Source organism: Venturia canescens, chromosome 5, assembly GCF_019457755.1.
Source record: "Venturia canescens isolate UGA chromosome 5, ASM1945775v1, whole genome shotgun sequence".
NCBI classification, from domain to species: Eukaryota; Metazoa; Arthropoda; class Insecta; order Hymenoptera; family Ichneumonidae; genus Venturia; species Venturia canescens.
The window spans coordinates 3313420-3329698 of record NC_057425.1 but is presented as its reverse complement, the minus strand read 5'-3'; the positions used below and the strand labels follow the sequence as shown (position 1 = coordinate 3329698).

Here is a 16279-nt window from a genome sequence, read left to right as displayed (position 1 = left end):
GTCTGTCGCTTTGAATTCTCAGTCCCACCGACGTCGAGCTTGGAAAAAAAGCTTTTTATCAGACTCGCTCGTTTCAGCTGCTAATACACACACGGATGAGCATAAATATATTCGGTCCGAGTTCCGCGACGTACTCTTCGCAACGTTATTAAAACGATCCGGAGTGACGGACGTCTCCATTGTGCCGTGCGAACGGGTGCTATCCGTTGTCCAGGTGTCACGAGCCACGAGTTTACAATAATGCACATATAGGCCAATCCTCGCATTCTCTCATGTATCACCGGCTTTACCTTACACTCCGAATGGCCTGAAGCCAATCTCCAGGGTAGCCCGCACCCTGGACACGTACATTTACATTTCATTTATACAAGCCCATTTTATCCTTTGGCAACTTTCACAAAGAACGAATGCGCGTTACACACTCGAGAAAATCGCTCAACCGACACATTGGAAACCGATAATTTATTCCTTGCTCCGGACTCGTGGCACACAGGGCCGTGGAAAAGTACAATTTTTACTCGAAAATACAATTTTTCTGGCACGAAGAAAAAATTGAGTAAATTATTAGACTTTTTATCTAATATTCTGTGTCCATTAATCTTTATTTCTAGGAATGAAAAATTTGTAATTTGGGAATATTTAGAGGCAAGCGAAACGGATGGGGCGGAGATGTTTATTCGCAGCTTCGTCCCCATTAAGCTTGGTTCCGATAAAAATCAATTGCTGCATCCGCACGGATGGGAGAGATGGTTGAGTGCGAGGGAAAAGTACTCGAAATGACTCATTGTTTACGCGGCGAGCTTCGTTAAACGCGCTAAATCAATTATTCAAAAGGGTGACCGAATCAATAGCGACGTATAAAGATCGTGCGATTTGTTGTTTCGGTCACACGGCTCGCCCGAATGGATTCAGAGAGGCCGGAAAATCGAGACGAGGGCGAAGGAGACTCGAAACGAATATTTTGACACAACGAGCCGCTCGGAAGATACAAAATGAAATTCATTTCACGACTACTCGAGGCACTCGACGTTGGGAAAAGTTGTCACGCCAACCAGATGAACTCTTCCGATTATGATGAAACGCTAATCCTTGTTTGCTCTTGGGAAGCGATAACGGTAATTAAAAAACGCAAACTGTGTACACGAGCGAACGATAAAATCTGCAATGGATGAGCCATAAACACGAGACTCAAAATGCCACAATTTTTTCGAAGACCGTTCATCAAAATAACAATATTTCCACTGACAAACTGATCCATTCATTGAAAATCAACAAAAACTTTAATTTTCAGTTTCGATGAGAAACGTTTCGAAACAAACGATTTTCAAAATCGTTTGTTCCCTTAATGTACCTAGGAAATCTTGGTCGACGATTCAAACTTAAGTTTTTATTGCCAAATGAAAATACTTTTGACGAAAAAAAAAAAAAAAAAACAGAATGAAAGTCCGCACGAAAAGTGTCGAATATCTCCAAACGCTCCGTTCGCCAGATTCAACTTAAGATCATTTTTTTGTTTTCTCGCCAACGCGACCGCGCATCAGATTTTTCTCCATTTCCCATTGTCCTGGAGTAACGATCGCAGTTTTTGCTTATTGCAACGCGATCGAGATAACGTTGGTGGGGTGCACCGATCATAAAAAAGTGATATGTTGTTGGTGAAGTACGTAAACTCCCCTTGGCAGTGACAATCTCGTGACGAAAACATTATCGGTCGCATACGCGTCGTTCAGAGCGGCGTACACATGTCATTTACGTGTCGGCCGGGAGATTAATCGCGCGAGCAGACCTCGGACCGATCCGTATGAAAAGAATCCTCGATCCTCGACTAGCATCGCCGCGTCCACTTCAGTCACATTTCGACTTCGAGTCCTGACAGAGTTGATTGTGCTCGACATGCGATTTCATCCGGCGTCATCTCCCCTCGGCGTAAAAGCCTAAAAACAAGTTATTCGAGGATTCTCGGGGAGGGAAAACCATCGGACGAGTCCGCGAGCCCAATGGCCCCCGGTTTCATCGCTTTTCTTTCGAGCCAAACGCCGTCCCGTCTTCGAGCTGGCCGCTCACGAGAAAACGATGATCTCTTGATAAGCAACTCCAGCAGAGTTTGGTAGTTATGGATTCGAACGCGCTCGAGGGTCGCCAGAGTGATACGAGACGCCGCCCGACACTCGCATGGACGCTTTGCCGGCAATCTTTCTCTCCTACGCTCCAACTCAAGCAAGTTCCAACTCCTCTCTTTATCTCTCATCTAGCAATCGATCGATCGCGCTCCTTGCCCATTTTCAATCGAGTCTCATTTCGCTTTCTGTCGTTCTTTCCATTCGATACCGAGAGTCCTGCCTGCTCACGAGTTTGTCTCGACGACTGGAGGCAGGCGACTCGGATTTCGGCTGATTCGATTCGAGAAGCTGAGCTGAGATCGCCCGAAGCTCAAATTTCGAACTCTCTTCGCATTTTTGACGAAAAAATTGGGAGGGAAGGATTTTTTTTTTCTTTTTTTCATTCCTTTTCGTTCGAAATTCGAAAAATTAAATGTCTTTTTAACCGTTGGCCCACGGTTCGGCCAACGTGCGTTTGAAAACGAGGAATTTGCCCCGCCCGAGTTTCGCTAATTGCTCCGTGTCAAAGTCAACGAATGGGCTTGTTATTGTTTGGAATTGGGAAAACACGAGGGATCGCTCGGTCTCCTTAACGCGGACTCGTGGAATAATCCCACTGTTCGAGAAAGGGGTTTGTCAAGACGGAGATATAAGGAGAGTGCGGACAGGCAAGGACTTTCATCGGAGCGGAGGAGCGAGCGGCAAAGTCCCGGGGCGTTTGTCGGAGGTTTCTTATTGAACTTGCAATGTTTGCGGAGCATCCTTCGCTGTTTTTTCCTCCTTCACTATTTTATAACGCACGGGTTTGATAACACTCTGGAATAACGAGCTTCCTATCGGAGGATCAGGGCGATCAATCGGTGGTGGGGTCGAGGCAGTTACGTATCGGGGTCCCCTGGACGGAGCTCGAGTTTCTTCGGTTCCTCGGCACAATAATTCTCGTCCCAATGGGGCTCTCGGTTTTTCCCTCCGGACGATTCGAACTCGTAATTAAATTGCAATTCGCAGCTCGTCGACAGTTTTCCCTCCGGTCGTTGCTTCGTGCCATACAGTCGCGTTAAGGGGGTTGAAAATTTGAGGCAACATTTTTGCTCAGCCGAAGAGCGAGTCGATCTCATCATTTTTGCCCATTTCGTTATTCGCTCCGTTTATTCCCAAATTCTGTTTCTCGCCGTGATCTTTTAATGCTTGGAACCACCGAGGAAATTCTCCTTCGAGCAAAGACTCCTCAACGCTTGATTTTGTGTGCAGAGCAGTCAACCGCGATCCACAAATCGGAAGATACGAAAACCTGAAGACGGAGGAGCTCATTAGCGAAAGTGAGTTCCGAAATTTTCGCACTGGCGACGACGAAACGCAGAAACTCGACGCGACGGACGGTCCCCGCGAAGACTCTCAATAACGAATTCGATTTCGTCTGTTTTCAGTGACGACTCCCGTGCTGACGACGGGTGGGAATTTCGTCAAAACGACCGACAGCTTGCACGCTGCTCTGAGGCCGATCATTAAGTTGGCACAGTGTTTTTCCCTGTTTCCGGTGAGTCAAGTCAGTAAATCGGATGCCTCGGATCTCAGGTACATTTGAAAGTTCTCAACGTTGAAAAGCCTCCAGTCTCGTTAACGATAAGCAACCAAAACCTTCGCGATCGCTTGCAGATTCACGTGGCGAAGTTTCAAGATTTTTTACGCCTGCATCACGCTCTTGATCTCGATAACTCTTGTGGCCTGCAGTCTTTTGCGGATCCTGGAGAACGGAATCACCGCGTCGAGAATGAGTAAGAACCATCCGAACTCAAAATCTACACGTTCTTACATTTTTATGATAAATAATCCGACAATGTGCTCGAAAACCAGCGAGGCTGATGTTCCTGGGAACGACCTTCATGACGAATCTTTTGTTTTTTCGTCTCGCCATGAATTGGCCGAGTTTCGCGACCTCCTGGGAAAGATTCGAGCGCGAATTGGCTCCCCGTCATCGTCGGGTCGCCAAACTCAATATGGCCGCGAGATTCAAAATCATCACAGCGGTCGTAATGATTCCTGCAATGAGTAAGCGTAATCCACTTAAACTTTCGACGAAAATCCTTCGACGTGGAAAGCACGATCGACGGGATAAAAAAAATTCCGTTGATCGCGACCCCGATTTCGTTTATCTCAATGAAAATATGCAGTTTCGTACGAGGATCAAAAAATATTTCTGCATATTATTCGTGAATAATTGAAAAAAAAATGTAAATTTAGTATTTTTTCTCACTGCGTTTTATCAATAACGCTGTTTTCATTGAATCGTCGGAGCTTCTGCGTCGTGTATTCATTTATATTTCACACTTGTTTGTTTATTTTTTTCTCCGTGAAGCGCATCGCGATCACGAGATAGAATTGATTTTTTTGTTATTCCCAGTTGAACATGCTCTCTCGATCCTGGCGGGCTACTTGGGCGCTGTAACGTGTGCTTCGCTTCGCGGTGACACTGACATCGCAGCGACATATTTTCAGTCACAATTCCCACACGTAATTATTCTCGAGTTTAAAGAATACTCGCGCAGGCTTGTTCGATTTTATTGATCCATTAAACGGCCTCTTTCCATTCGCCAATATCGCTCGATTCATCGATGAATTTTATCAAATTTTCATCCATTCAATAATAATCGACAGTTCATAAGGTAAAATTGGATTTTAGGTTTTTAATAAAACCGTGTACACTTTGTGGAAGGGAATAGCCGTTCAATCGAGCAACCTTCTTAGCACCTTTTCATGGAACTTCATGGACCTCTTTCTTATTCTCATAAGCACCGCTCTGGTCGATCAATTTCGTCAGCTCAACAATCGTCTCTACTCGATACGGGAAAAGGTACATGCCCGAGTTCTCATTCTCTTGTACGTTTGACAAGATTTTTTCTCGTTTCAATACCACATTGAAGCTGTCACGACGTTTTTTAAATATTGTTTCTTTTTTTCATTTTGAGCGAATTTTTGTGGAGAATTGTAGAATGCTTTACCATTTTGGAACTATTAAAAAGTCGAAACTGTTTGACAAGTTTTTTGAGACGATTATTTCGAGATTTTTCTCCCTTTTTTCGTGTCATTCACAGACAATCGCGAACGACATAATTTGGCAGAAAAAAACGACGATTTCGATCCCCTGTTTTGAGGTTTCACAGTAATCTCGATTATATATGGAAATTTAAATTTTGTGAAATTATAACTTTTTCTGACGGTTGATAAAAAAAACTAGCTTCGCTCAGTTCTCTTTTCATTGGAGTGCGGAAAGCGTTGAATGATTTGCACGTCCATCGTAAATTAATTTGATTTGTTTTATCCGCATCGAGCACCGCCTTTCATTGATTACGTTTTTTTCTACAATTTCCGAACGAATGGATTTAGCATTGTTTCGTTGTGAAGGCAATGCCGGAGTGGTGGTGGGCCGAGGCGAGGACCGATTACAATCGTCTGGCATCGTTGACGAGACAAGTCGATACTTACATATCCGGTATCGTCGTTCTGTCATTCGGAACGAATCTCTGGTTCATCTGCATTCAACTGCTTAACTCCTTCAAGTATTTATCGAAGAAAGTTTTCGAAAATTAATCTTTTTCAGTACAAACTTTAGTTTGAATTTATTAGCAATTAGCTTTGGAGGCTTTGAAGGAAAAAATATCGAAAAAAGTACTTTTCATGGGAAAGCCCTTTTTCAGTATTTTCCTCGATGAAATATTGATGTCGTTTATCCCCAGTCCATTCCCGAGCATCATGACGACGATTTACTTCTGCTTTTCGTTTGGATTTTTGTTAACACGAGCCTCGACGATCTCTCTGTGCGCGGCAGCTGTCCACGACGAGTCTCTGCTTCCTGCACCAATATTGTACAGCGTTTCAGCTTCGAGTTATTCGAACGAGGTGCAATTTATCAACTTTCACAAATGCTAAAAATATCGTTTCATGCCAGCAGAGAAGATTGACCTTTTCTTTCTCGTTGCGATCGGTCCATCAGGTCGTGAGGTTCCTGATGCAGGTCACGACGGACAACATCGGGCTGACGGGAATGAAGTTTTTCTCAATCACAAGAAGCCTCGTTCTCACAGTGAGTGAAAAATTATTGGCTGCTTCTGTTTTACCGAAGAGCAACAATGTTTATTAATTATTCTGCAACGTTTGATCATTCAGATCGCTGGAACTATCGTCACGTACGAGCTCGTGCTCGTGCAATTCAACGGTCTCCAGCCAAGCAATCCTTCGAACATAACTCACGCTTGCGACGTCAACTAGACGCTTGCGTTCGATGAGATTCACCGTTTATTTAAAAATAACTTTTCACGAGCTTCTATAGCGATTGAATGAAAAGAAAATTATCATTTCTACATTTGTCCTGCGAGTTGCAGTACTGTGAGAGAGAAGAAACAAAATCATTTATTTTCGCTTGCAAAAACATTGTTTTTAAACTCGAGCGAATTTCTTCGTCGCTATTTTTCAAATAAATATTCAAGAAAAACAACATCCGAAAGCTTTCTTATTTCAATTTAATCCCATTAAATACTGCCACTCACACGCGATCCTACTGATTTTTCGATTGCCACGCTTTGAAAGATCGAAGGATCCGGAGGCACGAAACGAAGGGGCAAGTCTTTGTGCAGCCTCCGGATGAGCGGATCGAAATTTCTCGAGAAAGTTTCTCCACTGACTTGTAAAGTTTGGGGATAACTTTTCGATGCGATTATAAACGAGAATCGATGCTTCCAACGGTTCTTGCGAATTGCATCGCCACAGACACCAAAGTTTTGAGAGTCGCTGTGGCCGAAGTTTGAGTTTGGAGTCGAGGGATCGATGAGGCATCCGAAGCCTCATCGATCGAGGGTGCGAGGACCGATTTTTCAAGAAAAATTGTACAAAAATTCAAATTCGTTGAGGTTCGAACGAATCGAAGTTTATTTTAAAATCAATTCGGTCATTGGGGTCGTGACAGATTTGCAGTTTTTCTTTCCCAAGAGACTCCTTTCAGTGTAGCGAATTCAGCAACAAGACTTCGTAGGTGACGATGGTGCCGGTGATCTGATGAAAATTCAAAAAACCGAGCATCGTTACACGTGGACATTTGGTTTTGGGCTAAAGTGAAGTGCACTTCTTACAGCTAAGAGCAAGTGTCGCGTGATGGGGAAGAACTTCATGCCTGTGAGGAGCACCTGATCGGACGAAAGCTGTTGCTGCAGTCTCCGGGTCTTCAAACAAAAACGAATCAATGAAAGTCCGTCAATAATTCTTGGTATACACGTGGGCAAAAATAATTACCTCGCCATTGTAAGCCGATTCTGGACACATGTATATGTCAGGGAGGACACCGTTGCTCTGGATATTGATTTGAGCAGCTAACAGCGTCACAGTCACCGTTTTGCCAAAGACGAACGAGCACGAACCGATAAAATAGACGAGATCCCAAGGAGGCATTGCCAATCTTCGTCACATCAAATTACGAGACAATTTTTAACTCCCCCGCGACCAATGATCACACGCAATTTTTTCTATGTGCATAAACTTTGAATGGAAACTCAAAATTCTCTTTAATAAAGCTAATATAAATGAAAAAGCTTTCGAAGATACACGGAGAGAATTAAACGGTGATATATTTGGCGTGAAATTCACTGTAAAATTAACCGGATACATTTTACTGGGGAGACAAGTTAACGAAAAATATTTATTCCAGTAAGGCACTGTGAAATTTTCAATATTTTATAGTAAATATTGCATATACTAAAATTTACAAAACGTTTAGTAAACTTTACGGTGCATCACAGCAAAATGTCTTCGCTATCGATCACTCCTTTCCGAATTTCGTAGCACACTGATTTATACACTTCAACAAAGGGCTGAGCATATAAAAACAATGGGCATCCTGGCATAAAAACATTCGTATGGAAATTCGGACAGTGCGGCGCGGTAAAATTCACCGTGAGGTCAAAATTTACTAAATACTCCGCGATAAAAGTTCCCACTGTGAGCAATGAGTGTTATTTTTTTTACAGGAAAATTCAGTTTCTTTCCCACAATGATATGATGAATTGCAGCTCGTCAGTGCACCATCGTTACTGGACGGTTATTTTTAAAATTTAATTCTCTCCGTGTAGTAACGAGCGTTTTCGGAGTCTGGACCAGCGGCGTCGATCGCTTGATGCTGCCTCGATTATCACGATCGAGTAACGAGGGGCGATTCGTACAATTGTTTAATATTATACTGGTTCGGACGACTCGGTCGATATGGCCTTCGAGAGAAGCAACGAACAATCGAAGGAATCGTGAGAGCGTTGCGTGCGGATAAATTCATTGAGTTTTCCCATTCCGTGTCGACCTTCCGCGTGCCACCCGCGATATCGGAGCGAGAGCTGAGCTGACGAGTGCGGGGAAATGATGAAAATGGAAAATTAATGAGAGTCGAAGAATGAGTTTATAGTTCGAATTGAAAATTTCAGGAGAAAATGATTATTTTGAGGAGGAAAAATTGTGCACGTGGACGCGTAGGAAGAGAAGTCGAGCCCGGTGTCTCGGATACTCACGAAAGAGCCGTCAGTAATTGAAGACACGTGAAGTAGACGTTGTTGAAAAAGGATAATAAAATTATACATGAAATGTGATCGTCGATGTTCTTCACCAGCTTGCTCAAAGTTGCGTACGACTCGCGGAGCTCGTTCCAGTCGATGTTATTGGGACACGTGGAAACCTCACGTGTGACTTTTTTATTGAGGGTTTTGTACCGTTCAACCAAGCCCGCCGCCACCTGGGGACAGACGTTTACTCGAAAAAGAATATTACTTTCGTCCTACCCTCGAGAAACACATCCATCTTTGTGCCTTTTTGCTCGTAACGATTGCATGGATTTTCACTCGACCGAAATGATCGTTCAATAATTACCAGAATCACAAATAAGTCCATAAAATTCCACCCAAATCCTGCGACCGTGTTGACTGCGATTATACTTATCCCTGTGGCCATATTGTAATTGACTGCAAAAAATTGAAGCAAAAAATAAGAAATTTTCACTCACTTGTAAATAAACGATTTGAACGGTGAGGAAAAATTTTAATGTTTTTTTGAGCTACGAACCAATCGTTAGAAGAAACGGATGCGACGCCTGGCAAACGGAATGTACAACGCTATCGAAGGTGAGTTCCGGAGACGAGAGCAGGAGTTCCATCGGAGGACCACCCAGAAGGCCCATCACGTGTTCCAGCAACGCCAAGCTCAAAATTGTTGCGGTTATCAGTGCGAATTTCCTTCGCAATCGAGTTGGTTCGGTCGTACCTCTGGAAACCAGAAAAACATTATTTCCAGCTGGCAAATGAAAGAAAATGTGATTCGCATGTTCACCGACCTGTCCAACAAGCGCTCCATCTCCCGCCAATCCTGTTGTATAATAACCCAGCGAGGGGCGAGCCTCATGAAAAAAATCGTACAGAGAAAAGCATTGCCATAGAAAAATATGATCCAAACCCCGAATCCAACATGCTCTGAAACCAAAATATTTTTGCCTTCACTGCTATTCGTGAAAGTAAAGTGAGTTCAAATGTGCGTGGAGGTTCGAGCAACAGAAATATTACTTTTCGTTTGTGACAACGAAATAGTTTTCGTTGAAAAATTATTCTACCAAGTTCAGAATAAAATCTTCGTCTCGAATCTCAGGCAACATTGCAAAAATTTGCAGTTTATATTACCCTGACTCTTGTCGGAAGCCGAATAATATTGACGGAGGATCGTGTCAGCGATTGCACTTATGAACATTAGCATGAGCAAGAGTGAAATGGCCATTGCGTAAATCGTTCTCAGATGGAATAGATTAAACGTGAGATCCTTCGGAGTTTTCGAGGTGACTCCAGCGAGCGGTAACAATCCGAAAAACTGTGCGACACGCAGAATTCGTCCCATGGCGCAGTGGAAGCTTTCACGATTCTGAAAGGAAATAGAATAAAAGTCTCAAAATCAATTTTACTCAAATGAAATTTTACCTTTCTAATTATTTTTCATGATGCACCTCAAAGCTTTACTTTTTTTGTTTCACTTCAATTCATCGCTCACTGTAACTCGTTGTTCTATAAAAATTTAAAAAATAGGGTACCAACCAAGTCCTGATCGGTGAATTCATCGGTTCGTAATAAAACTGTCGCTCTTGGAGGAACCGGACGGTTGATCGTATCATTGATCCAATTCCGGGTGATATTTTTGTCTACTTCTTCCTCCGTTGCAAATATCCTCGGTCTTACAAACTGATTAGTGATGTCTTTGAGAGGATCAACGTGGTTTGATCTTGGTTTACGAATCGAAGGTATTTCGTCGTAGTTTGATAAAATCTTGGGCACACCGGGTACACCGTTCTTTAATGGGATCTGTGACAATTGAAATCTCATAAATATTCATCCAAAATTCAGACATTTTTATAAAGTAGGAAATCTAGAATAAAATATTCGTTTCAGTCTCGAACGAGTAAATTCAATACATTTCTGTGTCGGTTGATCATTTTCGAGCGACTCCCACCGATCCAAATTGCATTAGATTTTCAAACACCGTTTGGATCCAAAACTCAGAAGCAGTCGATATGAAAAAAAAGAATCTTAATAACAAAAAAAAGTGAATTATTGAGTTTTGCGAACTAGAAACGTTACTCGAACGCACGTGAAACTTTACTGAGTAAATAGAACTGATAATGCCCCGATGAGACGAGCTCCATCAACCGCATCGTTTTACATTTATCTTCGTGCGTGCTTAATCTGATACCCGAAGGAAGAGAGACAAGCGCTTTTTTCCAATAGGAACTTTATAGTTCGTTTTCATGTACGTTAAAATATTAATTTTAAAAAATGTGAAAATGCGTGTCCACAATAGCTTGGACACTCATACGAATCTGGGTAAAGCGAAACTGAAGAATTCTCGCATTTATCGATAAATATATTCTTCAAAAATTCTGCATTTTCTATAATTATTTTCGATAATTATTCCTGCCCATTAATCTCATGTATTGTTTCACGATATTGTGGCACGTTGTGTTGAAAATCGAATTTTTTTCTGTGCTAAAATTTCCTTTTCCATTTCTCCTTGGGTTGCGATCACTTATTCATCGCGACGTTGAATTGTAGCAAAACGACTTCGTACGTTACTATCGCACCAGCAACCTAGGAACAGAAATGTTTTTGTCAGAATTGCAAAAACATGAGAAAGTATCTCACGGGAAATTGGCCCTTTAAATTATTCGCTGCCTTACAGCCAACATGAAGTTTCGAGTGATGGAAAAAAATCTCAATCCGGTTAAACACACTTCGTCGGTTGTGAGTTGCTGCTGTAATCTCTGGGTCTGAAATTTATAAATCCCTCGGTCATCGTACGAACAATGATAATGGTCGAGTGGAAAAAGAATCACTTCTAGACATTTGCACATCATTCATGCAACAACGTAAAACTTCAACAAAATTTGAGTGAAAAAAGTTATGATTCGAAAGTATTTTATTGCTATTCCAAATTCCAAATTTTCAGAATTAAATATTGAACTGAATTCGAAAAATGAGACATTACCTCGATATTGTAATAGGGTCCTGGGCAATTGTACAGTGCGGGAAGTGCCTGTTTGCTCTGATCGTTTATTCGAGCAGTGAGTAAAGTTACGGCAACTGTCCTTCCCACAAGAAATGCGAATGAACCGAAGAAGTAAACGGTGCCTAAGATGTTCGTTTCGCTCGGCCTTCGAACAATCAAATCGACAAATTAGTCCCTTAGAAAAAAAAGAAGAGTAACGAGACTACGAGCAGGTAGCAGTTTTAAAAGCACAGAGAGAAAATTTTCTGATTCAACAATATTTTCGTTCGATTAACAAATTCCTTTACTCACTGAGGAGTACGACTTCGCAGAACAAAAATCATAATTCGGAGCTACAGTTTGCAAACATGATTCAAAGCTAACAATGGAGACTATAAAATAAATGATGCTCAGCAAACTGCTCCTGCGATTCACATTCATTTAAAAGTTTCCGAATTCAGACTGTCCAGGACTCACGATAGGCCGTTGAGCAATTGGAGGCAAATGAAGTAGAGATTGTTGCCAAACGAGAGTAATATTATGGGTGATATTTTGTTGTCGACGTTCTTAACCAGTGTACTCAGAGTGGCATAACATTCTCGAAACTCTCGCCAATCGAGATTTTTTCGGTAGTATGGAGTATTGGTGATCAGCCTTTTATTGAGGGATTTGTATCTTTCTGCCAAGCCCGTGGCCACCTGTAAGAAAACGCAAATTTGTATTCTTCGCCGATGAAAATATGTTTATAGGAAATTTTATACGGTTTTCTTTGCTCAATGATCAAACGAAAATTACTCTGAAAAAAATCGCTTTTGAGCCAAAGTACTCGTGATCTTTCACCATTTAAATTCCAAAGAATCTACTGCAACGATACGAATTATAGCTAATTACCAATATTACGAATACGTCCGTGAAGTTCCACGTGAACGTTGAAATCTTGCTGATAACAAAAATGAATATTCCCATCGACAGATTGTAATGACCTGGGAAAAAATCGAGTCCAGTGACGATCGAGTAATTCGAATTCCATTCATAAAGTGAACAAGTTTTCTTTGATTTACGAACAAAGTGAAAATATAAAGGCGTGAGAATTCTCGCAGTACGACTGAAGGAAATCCTCGACGGTCAAATTCGACGTTGACGACCAAAAGTGAAGCGGGGTGTTGTTCGCTATGCTCAATAAATGTTCGATCAGAGCGAAAGTCATTATGACAGCAGTCAACATTGAGAATTTCCAACGCAGGACCGGTGGTTGATGTTTATCTCTGTGGATGTAAAAAAATGGACCCCTTTGATCTTCAATCCAAGTTTTCATCAATTTGAGAGCATAAAAATAAAAAAGTTGAAAAAAAAAAGTTTTTCATCGAGTTTAATTATGAAACTCGTAAGATGTTAAAACGTGATCAACCTGTCCAAAATTCTTTCCATCGCTCTCCAGTCTCGTTGCAATGGAATCCAACGTGGGCAGAGCCACATGAAAAGAGCAGTACCAAGAAGACTATTGCTGTAGAAAATCGCCCCTGCAGTTGCTGCTCCAATGCCCCCTGGAAAAGAACAAAGTTCAGGGTTATCAGTACCATGAAGTTTATTTTCCTCGGTTGTCACACGCGTGTCCCTTATCATAGATGAAAAGCTTGACGGTTCATTATACCGCGGATAGAAATATGTTGATAAATCTAAAACGTTAGGAGGAAAAAATGTTCCACGAGAAATCCCTGTTCGAAAACACACTTTCGTTGAGCAACGTCGAACACAATGACTTTTGTGTTCTCGTGTTATTTACAGTTAGCTCCAGACAATTTTTCAGCGGACTCGAATGGAAAAATAATTCGAGCAAAACTCGAATACTTGTTACCGTGAATGCTGAAGGTGTCCGCTCTGAGGGTTTGTATCATGTGACCAATTGAGATTGCAGACATAACGACCAGCATGATCATGATTGCCATCGCGTACGCCACTCTGAAGGAAAAATATTTCATTGCCAGCTTTTTCGGCGATTCTGTTCGAACACCGGTCAGTGGCATGACTCCGAAACATTGAGCGATGCCGAGGATTGAACCTATCGCGCAATGGAAGCTTTCACGATCCTGGAAGAAAATTTCTGTTTGAGCAAACACAATTTTTTCATATTTATTTTCACAACTGAAAACTGTAAGGGGCTTCGAAATTTGGAAAAAATGAGAATTGCATTTCTCCTGGGGTCCAATCAATCGATAAGTGACCTCGGGAAAGAGTTTAACGAAATTTTTATGATATTTGTGAAAAATTGATTTTTCATTAATCGTAAAAAAGAGTTTGTAGGAAAATCATTGATCGTTTGTTTTTGACACTTACATTGATATCGGCAATTGTTGGAAAATCGGTTAAGCCTTCAGCCCGTAGCAAGGAACGTGATCTGGGTTCGCTAGGCCGATTGATCATTTGCTGAAAATAGATCTGTTTGGCCCAGTCCTCCTTATCTTTCGCATCGGGCATTGGCCAAACTTTGCGATTTATAAGTCTACTCGCTTTGCTAGTCAACAAATCACTGTTCGTCGTAACTTCTTTCGGCTTAAGCATCGTTCACTTTTTTCCAGAAGGTTCGTTATAATTTTAGGAAAACATGGTGCAACTATATCTGAGATTAAAGAGGAAAATTTTATATGGTACGACTCGCTATTGTAGAAAAAAGTCTAACTGCAAACGGTTCGTTATATTTTTGTCGTCATGACAAAAAAACCGTTCAACTTATTCACTAATAAATTTCAGTTCAATCTCCAAATAACTTTGTGCGTGGTGAAAAATGGAACAGAACGTAATCGAAATGTAATTCTAGTCAAAATTTGTCGATCGATCCTCTAATTTTTCTTGAATTTTGTAGAACAAGAGCGAGAACTTTGATCATTTTTGTCTTCACTTTCCTTCAACGTCCCTCTTGAAATGGCTCAAATTTTTTGAAAGCCGAAGTTTCGGTTTAAACCATGCAGGTATCAAATTTAGTGAGACACTCGACTTCGGAGTCGTTTTTCACGGTGAACGTGGCTTGTTTCAATTTTTTTCGATGAGCAATCTCGTTCGTGTGATGTAAACAACCAACACCTGCGCCTTTTCACACGTGTCTGAAGATGCTTTTCGCAATCACTCGTCACTTCGATGCCCTCACGTTTTTTTTAAAATCGTAACGTTCGAAACGTTTATATTGTTTCGTGAAAGTGAAACAACATAAACTACGAGTAAGTGATGAATATTATGTTATTCGAGGAAAGAGATCGTTTCGTTGAGCAACTCTGGTCGCTCTTTTCAAGTTAAATTATTCGATATTCATAAAATTTTGATGACGACGGCGGATGAGGCGCGCCCTGGGTCAAATGGACCCAATGCGTCGATCACGGTCCAATCAAACGTGACTCGCGAGATGTTTTTTCATTTTTTCATTAATTCGAGCTGCAGCACATTTGGCACAACCGTAGCGCACGTACATACTCGAACAACGCGAGTCGAAGGACTGATAAGGATGAAAAGTGGGCGAGAACTTCGTGTGGATTGTTCGTCAGGTAGGAAGAAAGTGACGAGTATGTAAACGACTAATTCACACGAGAAAATAGATCCCCCGAATATTTGTGATCGGTGATAATTGTCGAGGAAGTGTACCGATGACAGTGCAATTCAGGACACGAGAAAAGCGCGATCTTATCACGAACTATTACTCAACTCGCGTCAACGTCCATTTTTCTTCGATTTTGGACGTTTTAGACGAGCATGTAAGATTCTAGAACGGATAACCGTTGATGGTGGTCGGTACTCTCGGGCTTTGGGGAATCCTACTGGTTTCTGAGAATTTCGGTGGCTGGAAAAAGCGAGTCACGTTCCACGCGCAGTCATGGTTTCGCCAACTTTTATCATGTCACCCGTGCATGCTCGATCAGATGTGTGAAAACCGAACGGTACACGGCCCACCCCTTAATCCGGAAGATGACAAAAAGTTTTGACGAGAAAAGTTTCGTTTCGATTCCAATTTTTGTGCGAATATTCCAACGAATCGCGTTGACAAAATCGCCAGTGACTCAACGAACTGTCGAAGCGGAACAGCAAGAAAAATCGGTTTTGTATTCCGATCTCAATTCTTCACGAAAAATTCATTGATTTTCATTCCAATGGAGTAACTGCGGATCACTTTAAATTCGAAAAATCCAAGTTTTCAATGCTCGTCCCTTCGAACATTTTCGTCTTCGTTTTACTTCTTTGAGCTGAAGTATTTCAGGCATTTAATGAGCCTCGGTTTCAAGTCTCTTTCTGAAAATTAAAATTTTTTTCTAGAGTATCGTTGTTACGGTTCCCCACCTCAATTGAAAAAAACGAAACTTTTTCTAGCAATGAATTTCGCTGAATTAGCAAGCACCATAAAAAAAGGCTTCGCGTTAACGCAGCACGCGACGTTAACTGTTGTGTGATTTTCCACGTACTCGAGGATCGCCAACTGAAAGAGTAAGCTGACGCTTGATTACAACGTCGTTGAAGAGTCATAAAATATTCAGGAAATAAATTCAGCTGGTGTTGCGAAAAACAAGTACAGTACTAGAACGGGGATAACGATGAGATATTAATCTGAACGTAAACAATATCGCCATATTATCGTCAGGGTTTCTTTTCAATAA

The 16279-nt window shown here is 41.6% G+C and overlaps 3 protein-coding genes across 6 annotated transcripts; 1 reads left to right on the top strand and 2 right to left on the bottom strand.

Annotated features, from left to right (window-relative positions):
- Positions 1–1781: 1781 nt before the first annotated feature.
- On the top strand, positions 1782–6593 carry LOC122411553 (gustatory receptor for sugar taste 64e-like). 2 transcript variants are annotated; one of them, XM_043420440.1, is made up of 11 exons: positions 1782–2217; positions 3351–3418; positions 3527–3674; positions 3756–3874; positions 3954–4148; positions 4501–4610; positions 4780–4950; positions 5484–5656; positions 5834–5996; positions 6091–6180; positions 6264–6593. In XM_043420440.1, the coding sequence occupies exons 1-11, from the start codon at positions 2114–2116 to the stop codon at positions 6363–6365; spliced, it is 1443 nt and encodes a 480-aa protein (XP_043276375.1). In that variant the 5' UTR covers positions 1782–2113; the 3' UTR covers positions 6366–6593. The 2 variants fall into 2 exon arrangements, with proteins under 2 accessions (XP_043276375.1, XP_043276376.1); XM_043420441.1 differs by having other exon boundaries at positions 1784–2217; positions 5502–5656.
- Positions 6166–10888, bottom strand: LOC122411551 (gustatory receptor for sugar taste 64e-like). Of its 3 annotated transcripts, XM_043420437.1 has the most exons (10): positions 10576–10888; positions 10202–10465; positions 9797–10031; positions 9457–9592; positions 9189–9388; positions 8997–9088; positions 8642–8862; positions 7383–7545; positions 7223–7312; positions 6995–7145 (listed from the first exon to the last, which is right to left on the bottom strand). In XM_043420437.1, exons 1-10 carry the CDS (start codon positions 10594–10596, stop codon positions 7092–7094), a joined length of 1476 nt encoding a protein of 491 aa, XP_043276372.1. In that variant the 5' UTR covers positions 10597–10888; the 3' UTR covers positions 6995–7091. The 3 variants fall into 3 exon arrangements, with proteins under 3 accessions (XP_043276374.1, XP_043276372.1, XP_043276373.1); XM_043420439.1 differs by lacking the exons at positions 6995–7145; positions 7223–7312; positions 7383–7545 and adding an exon at positions 6166–6205 and having other exon boundaries at positions 10202–10888; XM_043420438.1 differs by lacking the exons at positions 6995–7145; positions 7223–7312; positions 7383–7545 and adding an exon at positions 7553–8475 and having other exon boundaries at positions 10202–10888.
- Positions 10889–11006: 118 nt separating this feature from the next.
- LOC122411554 (gustatory receptor for sugar taste 64e-like) lies at positions 11007–16160 on the bottom strand. The gene is made up of 9 exons (XM_043420443.1): positions 13980–16160; positions 13501–13732; positions 13054–13189; positions 12711–12910; positions 12537–12628; positions 12123–12343; positions 11646–11811; positions 11338–11427; positions 11007–11248 (listed from the first exon to the last, which is right to left on the bottom strand). Exons 1-9 carry the CDS (start codon positions 14202–14204, stop codon positions 11183–11185), a joined length of 1428 nt encoding a protein of 475 aa, XP_043276378.1. The 5' UTR covers positions 14205–16160; the 3' UTR covers positions 11007–11182.
- Between the last annotated feature and the right edge of the window lie 119 nt (positions 16161–16279).

Bases quoted from the DNA above. Each gene is read 5' to 3' on its own strand.
- LOC122411553 (XM_043420440.1), top strand. From the start codon at position 2,114: ATGGATTCGAACGCGCTCGAGGGTCGCCAGAGTGATACGAGACGCCGC. The intron at 2,218-3,350 runs GCAAGTTCCAAC...TTTTGTGTGCAG, and splicing joins TCTCCTACGCTCCAACTCAA to AGCAGTCAACCGCGATCCAC. The intron at 4,611-4,779 runs GTAATTATTCTC...ATTGGATTTTAG, and splicing joins TTCAGTCACAATTCCCACAC to GTTTTTAATAAAACCGTGTA.
- LOC122411551 (XM_043420437.1), bottom strand. From the start codon at position 10,596: ATGATCAACCGACACAGAAAT. The intron at 10,032-10,201 runs GTTGGTACCCTA...ATTTCCTTTCAG, and splicing joins AATTCACCGATCAGGACTTG to AATCGTGAAAGCTTCCACTG. The intron at 8,863-8,996 runs GTAATTATTGAA...GTCTGTCCCCAG, and splicing joins TGGACTTATTTGTGATTCTG to GTGGCGGCGGGCTTGGTTGA.
- LOC122411554 (XM_043420443.1), bottom strand. From the start codon at position 14,204: ATGCTTAAGCCGAAAGAAGTTACGACGAACAGTGATTTGTTGACTAGC. The intron at 13,190-13,500 runs GTAACAAGTATT...GTTCTTTTCCAG, and splicing joins GGACACCTTCAGCATTCACG to GGGGCATTGGAGCAGCAACT. The intron at 12,911-13,053 runs GTTGATCACGTT...TTACATCCACAG, and splicing joins ATGGAAAGAATTTTGGACAG to AGATAAACATCAACCACCGG.